Source organism: Ambystoma mexicanum, chromosome 1p, assembly GCF_040938575.1.
Source record: "Ambystoma mexicanum isolate Mex_15411 chromosome 1p, UKY_AmexF1_1, whole genome shotgun sequence".
NCBI classification, from domain to species: Eukaryota; Metazoa; Chordata; class Amphibia; order Caudata; family Ambystomatidae; genus Ambystoma; species Ambystoma mexicanum.
Genome location: NC_090921.1, coordinates 1,063,356,177 through 1,063,368,022, shown reverse-complemented (window position 1 = coordinate 1,063,368,022; position 11,846 = coordinate 1,063,356,177). Strand labels below are relative to the sequence as shown.

At 43.3% G+C, this 11,846-nt stretch overlaps 1 protein-coding gene across 1 annotated transcript; it reads left to right on the top strand.

Moving 5' to 3' along the window:
- Window positions 1–8,326: 8,326 nt before the first annotated feature.
- On the top strand, window positions 8,327–10,934 carry LOC138523270 (olfactory receptor 6N1-like). Its single transcript, XM_069635428.1, has one exon. It carries the CDS (start codon window positions 8,327–8,329, stop codon window positions 9,272–9,274), a length of 948 nt encoding a protein of 315 aa, XP_069491529.1. The 3' UTR covers window positions 9,275–10,934.
- Window positions 10,935–11,846: the final 912 nt, after the last annotated feature.

Here is an 11,846-nt window from a genome sequence, read left to right as displayed (position 1 = left end):
AAGAGCGAATAACGTGAAGTTTAAAATAATTCTCTCCCAAGTAATTCTTCTTAACGTGGCGGTGCTGCCAAACAAAACAACTGGCAATGAGAATTTTCAGACCTGCACTGGTTTGAGGCACTCTGCCCAAATAGCCGCTGTGTGGCTGTCCACCCTCACAGCCTGCTCGTCCGGACTTCCACACCGACGAGAGGCGATCTGCCCATGTTCTGTTTCTGCTGCCATCCACACCAACGCTGGGCCAGCACAGTGACAGCTAGACCACAGCCTACTCCTGCAGTCCTCTGCTCCTCTAGACAGGACCCCCGGCACTAAGCTGGTATTGTGCCCGCCTGCTGCTGCACATTCAGCTCAGGCAATCCTGAGTCCACTGCCCGTAACAGTCAATGCCTCACAGGCACCACTCCCATTTGGTGCATCGGGTCTCTTGCGAAGGCAATTCCAAGCCTGTACCGCAAACCTCCACAGGGAAGCCAGTAGCCACCCCAGTGTCCAGGCCTCCGCTCATCACAAAGGCACCTCACCTGTCAGTTTTGCACTGCCTTCCACACAAAAGGCTAAACTCATCAAAGACAAGCCCTCAGGCCCACCCCGTCCTTCACCATTACACACTGGGTGCCAAAACACAATTCTGCAGCCTGATCGGCGCAAAGTGTCTGCCCCTGTGTATACTACCTTACAGAGTGGCCTGGCCCACAACAAGACATGTCAGTGCCCAGAAGATGGGTGACTACGAAAGGTACGCTTTCAATTAGCACCAGCAACTTCCACAAGAGGCAATAGACGAATTTGTCATCAAAAGAAAGTGACATACTCATAATTTGCGAATTTCTCTGATGAAGAAGCCATTCGTCTGTATGTCATTGATGGATGCACGCTCTCCACTTTGCTCAAGCATTTGCTAAATAATCCACTCCTGCTGGATGAAATAATTGATCTGGAACACATTTATGAAAGGGCTGATGTCCAAGTTGCAGCTATCGGGGAGACAAAAAAGGAGACACCATGGCAGCTGTCCAACAGAGACCACTCCCTCAATCCCAACTGCCTGCACCCAGACAACTGGCATCCAGACAACAAATGTCCAAAGTATTCTACAGATGCGGCCTTCCCTTCCTTCATAGAGGCCCCTGTCCGGCCATTGGGCAATAATGCTCTAACTGCAGAAGGGAAAATCACTTCAGGTCAGTATGCAGGGAAGGGATACCTTTTCAGGAGACCCAACAAACACAGCCTCATCGACCTGCTGTACAAGTGTACCAGAAACAGTCCCTAAATTCTTCCACTTACTCCCAGAGAGTCATCTGAGCACTTAAACATATCCACATCACAGACGACAATACTCAAAATGTGACTGAGGAATAATACACAACTAATATATCTGCCTAAGAAATGAAGAAACAGCAGATGACCCCACTTCAAAAGTGACACTCCAAATAGGATACCACCTTCAACAATTCCTTGGGCACACAGAGGCCATGGTCAATGTCATAGACAAAGGTAGTACACACACATAATGAGAGCATGGTCCCTTGAGATATCCAACGCAAGAATATACCAGTGGAAAGCCAACTTTCTGCTACCACATTTAGGATAGTTCACATGCCTACTCCATCACAGAGGGGGAGACATTCCTACTATGATACATGTCCTGAAAAGCCCTGATGTGGAACGATGCCTGCTCAGCTATAAACTTCATCTAGTTGCCACCCACTACTACACCTCTTAAGTAGTACAGTGCCACCCCACAACAGCGGACACACTCTGCAGGATGGGAAATGGTCCCTAGTCCAAAACTCTAGAAAAATGAATGATCGCACCAGTCCTTCAACACCCCAGGTGAATAGGATTCCATCTGTAACAAAAAGTCTCCGAAGACCCATGCCTGTTAGTCCAAGATGACATCATCAAAAGGGTGGAGGGCCCTAAACCACGGTTGTCACCCCTATACTCACCCCAAATACAATGGTCGGATTCGCATGGACATGCGCATTCCAAATGTTGCCATCCAAGGGGAAACACCCAGGTCCGTACATCGAAGGACATAATCGTCAAATTAAACAAGGCCATACTACTCTCAGAACTACATCTTAATCAAGGATATCATCAGCTGCTGACATATTCCAGGGAACAATCAAATGCCCCCTCATGCCATTTAGCACTGTGTTTGACTACAGTGGCAATATTTTGGTTTTAGGGACGTCACAGGATGAACACGATCGTACGCTCATGAAAGTGTGCCCTATCCTACAGGAGGCCAGATTAAGACGTAATGAGCGCAAATGTAATGTCAATAAAAGAAATTTGAAGTTCTGCAGACACATTTTTCCAGTTAAAGGGGTGATCCTGACCCGGAGGAAATCCAGACAATCAGCATACTAACTGCAGTGAGTACTGTGATTGAATATCACTTCATTCTGGGGATGGAAAGATATTGTGCATAGTATATGCCCAGTAGCACCTCCATGACTTAATCCCTCAGGCAAATTCTCAAAAAAGAAAATCATTTCTACTGGAGCCACAAATGCCAGGATGCACTGACAAACATACAGAGAACACTCACAGAAGCCAGAGACCTTGCAGACTTTGACACAGAGTGGCATACAGAGATCATGGTTGATGCTAGTCCATTAGGACTAGGGTCAATATTGACGCAGAGTGAGTCCAAATAGCTGGCAGTGAAACACATAGTTGCATATGCGAGCAGGGCACGGTGCACAACCAAAGCCACATATTCTCAGGCCAAAAGGAAAGACTGGCTACCATCTGGGTGTTCAAACAATTCCACCATTTTTTGATTGGTAGACAATTCACCCTGATTATGGATCACCAGGTGCTCTTATCCCTTTTTTGCAATCTTAAAACAAAAATGCCCCCTCAGATTCAACTACATGTTAAGACACCCCAAAGTTTGAACAGGCAGCACATTAGGAGATAAAGAAGAACAATATGCCTGATTTTTAGTTGTAAATCCACTGGCGCCGGCAATACCATAGAGACTTTTGACAAGGAATCAGGAGATGAACCAACAATTCATTTAGCATTGATCCTAACAAAAGACACCAACTGGAAAAACTACAAAAAGATGTTGCAGCAGCATCCCAAAGCTATCATGCAGGATGTGAAACGCATGGCAAAGAAACATAGGGAGTTGGCAGTCACAAGCCACAATGTCCTACTGAATGGAAACAGATTGGTGGCACCCAGATTATTGAGAAAAGCACTGGTACAGATGCCCATGAAGGACACAGGCATAGTAACCACCAAGGCTACTGTGTAACCAAGTTTGGTTTCCATGAATGGATGAGTCAGTAGAACAGATGATACAACATTGTGTAGCATGCCAGTGCGCTGCTACAAAGGATGCCCCTCCTATTTACACTCACGCAAACCCCAGAGGGCACATGGCATTAAGTGGCTCTTGACTATTACGGGTCCTTATTGAAAGGAGGAAACATCCTATTAGCGATGGATGAAAAAACACTCAGTCGAGAGCGTTCTCAAATGTGGTAGGAATACGGAATGAAATGTGGTAGGAATACGGAATGAAATGTGGTAGGAATACTGGATGAAATGGTCAATGAAGGGGTCATCCCAAACACTGTGAAAACGGACTATGGGCCACTATTCAATGGATCCGATGTTCAGCTATTTGATTTTCACACGTGGTCGTGCCATCAGAACGTTACTCTAGTTCATTGAGACCACACCAATGGTGAAAGGTGGTATACAAATGTCCATTACATTACATTACATTGCACTGTGGCCTTAATCAAACGGCATGGCAGAATGTTGCATCTCTTCCATTAACAGAGCACTACAAAAAATCTGTCATCGAGAGAACGCCAAGCAGACAGTCTCTATGCCGAATGCTATGACACTACTGGAACGCACCAAATGAGGCAACAGGAATGGCTCCAAGAATGCGTTTCGCTCAGATTGAAGAAAGTGAAAACAATAAGGAAAATGAAATATGGAAAAGGAACATGGGAAGAAAACAACAGACTAAAGAGCACACTGATGGTAAAATAGGGATGAAGTCCATGGAATTCACCATAGGGGACGAAGTCATCATAAGTCACAGACAGTACAAAAAGATGGACACGAGATACATAGCAACCCCGTTTACAGTACCTGGAAAGAAAGGAATAATTACGGTGCAGTGGAGCGACCAACCGGTCATTAAAAATGCATCGTTCTTCTAGCACCTGACAAGATCAACAGAGGAAAGAAGCATCCTGGAGGATGAAGACGAAATCAACAGCACTAGACTGGAAGAGATCACAGAAGGGGACGCACCACCTTTGACAAGGACTGAGTTGGGAGGTCTGACTGCATCAGGTGATGGTGTGAGACCAAGAGACCACAAAGACTGGTAGAAGAGATTTAACCTAACAACAAGAGAAGTGAGGGGAGGTGTTGTATCCATAAAAGCAACATGGAAACTTCAAGGACAGAAATGGAAGGGAGGCATGGGGTGAGAGGACGGAAGGGGATGAGACAACGAGACGAAGGGCAGTGTTGTAGAAGAGCAAATAAAGTGAAGTTGTGCTTCCTATCGAGGCAGTACCGCCAAACTAAACAATATCCAAAGATGCTTGGTGAGCTGACTCTCTTTTGAATTGATCATTATCACTTATTTGTGCTTTTCAGGACTAATTGTACTGCTGAGGCTATTGCTTATGATGTAAAGAGAACTTAAACGGAATACGTTGTGTGTGTATAAACCACAGACAGGCAAGCCTCAGCCCCTGCAAAGAATGAGATTTGGTAGTATGAGGACCAATGCAAAGGAGATGCAGGATTGTTCAATTCATCTAATCCCAGAACAGTTGCTATGTAGTGCCTAAGGACATTTTTCAAATTAAATTAAATAGGTCTATATTTTCAGAGAAATCCATTTTAAGTCTTTAAAGTGAGAATAAGTGGCAAGCACTATTCACCTAAAGAACTGTCGTTGGGATTCTCTACATATAATACACCTACTTCCCTATTAGTGCAAGACAATTGTTTCTGGAATAGGAGTGTCACTTTTGTATTTTTGAGTTTGCCCTAGTGGCCAAGTGACAAACAAGTGTTAGTGCCAAATGGAACGTTCAACCGGACTATCCGTTCTGGGATTTAAATGAGTTCAGCAACCTGAGTTGCTTGAGTATCTAGAACTTGTTTAAAATTGCGGACAGTTGAATTGTTTTACAGGACGCTTGGCATATGTTAAACAATACAACCCCTGTTCCTTGATCAACACTAGGTGTAAATACCCTTGAAATAAGGCAATGCCATACAATTTATTATCCAGAATACTGCTAAGATAATAATGAAACGCATAGCAAATATCTACTTAGCAAGTCAGAAATATTGTGTTGCCCTAAAGTGTGGTATTGATATTAGCTATCTGTTTTGTGTTTGCGGCTGTCCACGAGTGAACAATATAGCATGCAACTAGTTGAGAAAAAGGGATGTGAGAAATTGTTCTTCGTGTGTGAAATGGCACACAGCCCCCTTGAATTTCAGATTTTGCTACATATTTTTTTCCAGAAAGATGAAAAAAAGTTGTTCCCTTTTCTCATAACTAGAAAGACTTTTATGTAAGCTAATAGAATCAGATCTTGACAATTCAAGTACTGCAAGGGAACGTAGTGCGTTTTTTGTGCCTCCAGGTAGACGTTTCATAACAATAGGAAGAGGGATTCAGTGCCTGTTTTTTTGTGGAATTCCTTACTTTTAACATTTGATGTATGCAGGGATGGATCAATCAGGGATGTCGTTTGGGAGGGTTCAAGGGGTCACAGATGCTGTCCCCCTTGCTACCCCCGGGCAACAAAACAATATATATATATATATATATATATATATATATATATATATATATATATATATATATATATATATATATATATATATATATATTGTTTAAACTGGCTGGACCTTTCCTTCCCTTGACCTTACTTTCCCCGCCTCCTCCTGACAGTAATTCCATCTCTCCTCCACTCCTCCTCTATCCTCGCTTCATCTAGTTTCCCTCGTTCCACCTCCCCCTGCTCTTTTCCTTCTGAAATGCCTCCATGATCCCCCACGTCTTTTCATTGGGGATGCAGGGGTTGATTTAGTTTTTATTAAGGTTCGCCAGAGATCTTCTAGCCATGCCTTGTATGCATGGGACCTGCAACGGAAAAGGTGACCACCCCACACTTGTAATCAAGACCCGTCTGTTAGCAGGTGCAAAAGCCAAGCCACATCATAATGGCAGTGGGACAGACACATGTGTCCCAATGCCAGTCAGGTCTTTGAGGTGGTTTACAAGGTGGCATTGCCAGTAGTTGGTGCATCCATCCAGCCACCCTCCATGCAGCACCTGTTATCAAGTAGAGCCAGTAGATCTTGAGAACGGGTGAGTGGGCTGCTGCTCTGTTCCCATGCTTTGTTGCTAAAAGAAGGATCTTTCTATCACTATCATTAATCTGCTCTTTCACCATGCCAACACGCATATGCTTTATTTGGAATTGGCATATATTTCTGGTACAGTAGAAATGCAGTCATTTCCCAAGTGCATGGCTGTACAGATGAAGCCTGGCAATGGAAGCATCCACTGTTTGAGAGCAGCATTGAGCGATGGCGTGGTAGGGGGGATGGAAAGAAAGAGACAGAGTCAGCATTTGGCGGTTCACAGACAACTTAGAGAAGATGGGAGGAGCTTTCTGATGAGCACAGAAAAATTATACGACAATGTCAAAGAGGTCTCTCTTCATCTGTCACAAAGCATGTGCCATAAGGATCTTATTCCCTTTTTCCTCACCAAGACGAGATGTGTAGAAACCATCTTCCTATGGACACTGGAATTAAGGAAGAAAGTAGCCTACGCCAGTGGATGATGTGGGCCATAATAGATGCGCCAAAGAAGATAGGTAGGCTGGGCTACAGGAGAGAAATTAAAGGGTGATGAGCTACAGGAAGCAGGCGAAAAATAGGCATGGATTGGTGAACTGAAACAAAGATGCAAAATACATGGGAGGCATGCAAGTGGTACATAAGGACAGCGCAGGCTGCAGGGCTGGATGTTTGTGGGTGCTGTGCATGCTAGCAGTGACGCTGAAGTCATGCAGTAGAGAGGAGCAGAAGTAAAGGGCAGGGGAACGTAGTAGTAGTTAAGTATTAGGCATGCAGTGGAGATGGGCAGACGGATAGCGTTCAGGAGAGACACTCATACGATGTGAGAGAACATTACAGGTCCGGATAGCAGAGTGCCAAGGGCACTGGTAGTACCACATGCAACACTGGTTGAATTTCTGCTGGCTGATCTCAGAAGTGAGCGTGCCAGCTCAAACGAAATGAGGGCTGGCTGCCTTGTGTGAGGAATTGAGCAGAACATATGTTTTGCTGTTTGACGAAGGCTAACAGGGTAAGAAGTGAAACTCAGTGAAAAGCGAGGGAGTCCCAATCGATTAAGTATTTTCAGATATGCAAGGTTTTAGAGTTGACATTTATTTTTAAGTTGCGTGTTTGCAGGCGCACCGTCTCTTCACTGTATAGGAAGATCACCACCTAAAATACGTTGCCTTTCTTGGCATTGGTGGATTTGTAAGTGAGGAAAAAGCAGATGCATCTGGCTTCTCAGCGAAACCTGATGAGAATGTGACAAAAAAGTCCTGCAGTTAGGGTGGCAAAGATGAGCACTTTCTCAAAAGGGTGGGGTAGGAGGCCAATCAAGAGACTGTTGAGCTCATCCATTTACCCATATCCCATCCTTTTTTTTTGTTTGAGGAGATAGGTGGGTTCTTTAATGACAGCAACATGCATTTTCATTAACATTGTTTTTAACCCGTCAGTAAACCTGAAATCAGTAAAATCATATAGTCCTTCTTAAAATACTAAAACATAGATCAGTGGTTTTTTGAATACATGAAAGACAATGGGGATTTCCCACAGACTTGCGAGCATTTTTGAGTCCTAGGATGATAAAGTGCATACTCTCGTCTGAACTGTGGGACTGCATCTATACTGCAGATAAGGGGAATGACTACTCCCCAATATGGGCGTGCAGGTACAAACAAATGCTCCCATTTTTTAACATTGGTTCCTCATTGCTCCTCCATGTCAATATAAACCTTTACTAAAAAAGAAGTGCACTATACATATCATGAAAATAAATGGATACTGTGCCAATAGCCGACAAACTGTATTAAGTTATGCACACATAAAACAGATAATTTTTTCATAAAATTCAGATGTTCTCCTTAGCTAGAGAATATCGTTCAAAGTTGATTCATAACACTCATTGGCATTGACATTTCATTTTCTTTGTTCCACAGATTGACTTTTCATCCACATGGAGGACGGAAATGAGACGAGGGTGAGAGAATTTCACCTCCTGGGATTCTCAAGTTTCCATAGGTTTCAGCCCCTCCTGTTCGTCATCATCTTGTTTGTATATCTGATCACTATTACCGGAAACGTGGTGATCATTCTAGTTGTGAGGATGGAGACCTGCCTACATAGCCCCATGTACCTTTTCATCAGCACACTGTCAGTGCTAGAGATTGCATACATATCTGTCACGGTTCCGAAACTACTCACACTCCTATTAGGTGCCAACCCATTGGTTTCTTTTGTCGGCTGCTTCACCCAGGTATATATGTTTCATTCCCTAGGGATTTCAGAATGCGTTCTTCTTGGGGTGATGGCGTTCGACCGATATTTGGCTATATGCAAACCCCTCCACTATACCACCATCATGACCAGCCAAAGTTGCATTCAGTTGGCCTCCTTCGCTTGGGTTATGGGTTTTCTGGATGCCTTGATTCCAACAATCTTTACTGCAAGGTTACGCTTCTGCGCCTCCAATCAAATCAACCACTTCTTCTGTGATCTGGCACCCCTCCTAAATCTGGCCTGTGGAGACATCTCCTTCACTGCCATGGTAAATACATTAGTAGGGGGATGTTCGCTCATCCCTCTTTGCTTAATTGTTGTGTTTTACGTCAATATTATTTGGGCCATCTTGCAGATCAAGACCACGGAAGGTAGACACAAAGCTTTCTCCACATGCTCGTCACACCTGATTGTCGCTGGTTTATATTATGGCTCAGCAACCATTGTGTATGTCATTCCCAAAGGCAGCAGGTCTGTGGAGAATGATAAGCTAATAGCCCTGATGTACGCTGTATTCACACCTATGTTAAATCCTTTCATTTACAGCCTTAGAAATAAAGAGGTGCGACATGCAATCAACAAACATGTCAACAGACTGAAAATGACAAGGACTACATTGAAGTAGAGAAGCACAGAATTTATGAATCTCTCAGTTATGCTCCATGTGGATCGGCTATGCATTGAATTCTGCACACACCCCGGAACATTGATCTTCAGCTGATTATTGTGTTTGATCATACTTAATGAGTTCTCACTGTGAGGAAAGAGTGAGACAGTGTAAAACCCAACAAAACGGGCTTGTTATTTTTTTTCCTATACTATTTATTAATAATGTATGTATTATGTGTGGGCACTAGCGTGTCGTAGTATAGGTGCGTTTTGATTGGTTTTCAGAAGGATGTCAAGTTGCACTAATTGCTCGTCTTGGAGAGGTTTGCTCTCTTCCAGCTGCCTGCACCAAAGTAGGAAGTTGATTCAACTAAGGAGCATTTGCGGAACGAGAATGTTTTAAAGAGGGCATGGGTGTATGTATGGCAGTTGATTTTTAAGATCTATGAAAGGGGATTATGCCCGTGTAATAGGATGCGGACGAACGGCCCGCATCCAAAAGTTTGCATGGACTAAAAGTCTGAAAAATGCTACCACCAAAGGTTCGAACCACCAAAAGTTCGAACGTTTGGTGGCAGCATTATAGATAAATATAAAAAAAAAGACTGCGGGGGCTGCGGTGGTGTCCTCAGCAAAACCCTGCTCACTATACTGTGATCAGGGGTTGTGGGCGAAACCCCTGCAGTCCCCGTAAAAAAAAAAAAAAGAAAAGAAAAGGACCCTGCGGCACTGGTTCCCGAGCATGGAAGTGAAAGAGAACTGGCGCCGCAGGAAACCAGCGTTTAGAAGAAGGTAAGTAGGGTATGTTTATGTTGGGGGTGTGGGTAGGGGTGTGCTGAGGGTGAGGGTGTGAGTATGTATGTGTGTTCGCATGAGAAAGGTGCAAACCTTTGCTAGTTCGCACCTTTCTCATGCGCTGTAAATTCAGCCGCGGCCAGATCACTTAGATTCATATAATATTAGCAGATGTCTGTGATTACAAATGTTGTAAACGTAGAGTTGTATTTTGCAAAAGAGAGCAGACTGCAAATTGCAAAACATTTTTTTAAAAAAAGCCTTATAGTGGTGCTGCTGCCACGCAACAGAGAGAACAGACATGCCCTCCTGGAGGAACCTGATAAACAAAAGTGTGCATCGGTGCTGCTGTTCTTTACATTTGAAGGACTGGAAAGTGAAAACAGACTTATAACATGTAGTAACATCAATGATTCATCAAACTTGTATATTCCCCTGCAAACAGAAGAGTACTGGCATCTTATCTTACCCCACCTCACTACTGCCACCAGGATGCAGAGATATTTAAGTTGGTGTTGACCATTGAGGAGGGGAGGGGCAATAGACTGAAGAGTCCCTAGTGGTGAACTGTAACAACCAAGTCATATCATGTGACAGAGGCCCTATATTAGTGCAGTAAGGTAGACTGGGCATTGTAAGGCAAAGTTTAAATGAAGATTTGAAGAACCAGACACCCATGACTGGTAAAGACCCTCCTGGAAACTAAGGTAAAGGGGAGGAGAATCACAGAGCGCTGCAGGGTGTTTATTATAAGTCAACCAAGCAAAAGGTAACCCTACCCCCACAAGTAAATCAATAAGGGTTGAGGAGATTGTGACTCGTTGGGCTCTTTGACTGGGAGATGCGAGAGACCTATAGAATGTGGATTATTCCCAGTAGATTATGACAGAGTCAGATTATATTATTATATATCACTCATTTCATTTATTTTGAACAGCTGTAAGAAACAAAGTGGAATCAACAAAAATCCATAATCCTGCCCCAGTGATCATTTTCTTGTTTACCCTTTTTCACTTCCTCTATCCAGAACCACATTTTCTTTTCCAAATCGGTGCCCCTTAAGGACCTCCAAGTTGCCACAAGAAACCCCATGAAAGCCATGATCCAGTGTCTCAATAACAAAAGACAACTACTGTCATCAGTTCTCTCAAAAGAATGTCTGGAAGTTGTTAAAGTCCTCTGCAGCTGACAGTAAAACAGAACATAAGGGAGGGAAATAATGAGTCGGCCAATACTTGCCTCAATGCCATAATAGAATCCTGACTCTCCATCATGATCTGCTATGAATAATCAACAGTCTATGGCATATAAGGACTTCTATTAATGGAATGTATTTGCTTTTGATAACTGATTCTTTTCACAGAGAAATATCCCTGATCTAATACCACTCACCATGACAATCCCAACCAACAATCTGGGACAAGAAACATGCTGTTTTTAACCTGCGTTCTTCTTTAATTAGACTATAAAAAATAAGAAATTAAATGTGGTCCCCTTACTTTCAGTTTGGTGGAATTCTCCCACAATACACTTAAATATGCTTAGTTTTCTCTGAAACCATCAACAAGTGTTGGAAGAAAAATGCTGGTTTAATGTATGATTGTCTTGATCTAGGACTAATTTAACTCTGAAATGCCGAACACTATCTATGACAATATTAGTTTCTGGCTTGGGCAAAGACACAGGAATGTTTTCTGAGCTTGACTTGGTTATAAGTGTTCTAAAGACTTGGGTTCAGGAAATCTATTACTTTTCAGAATGTTGGGACAGTAAAGTCTTCTCCATCACTATTC

Excerpts from the sequence above, each read along its gene's own strand:
- LOC138523270 (XM_069635428.1), top strand. The coding sequence starts at position 8,327 with ATGGAGGACGGAAATGAGACGAGGGTGAGAGAATTTCACCTCCTGGGA.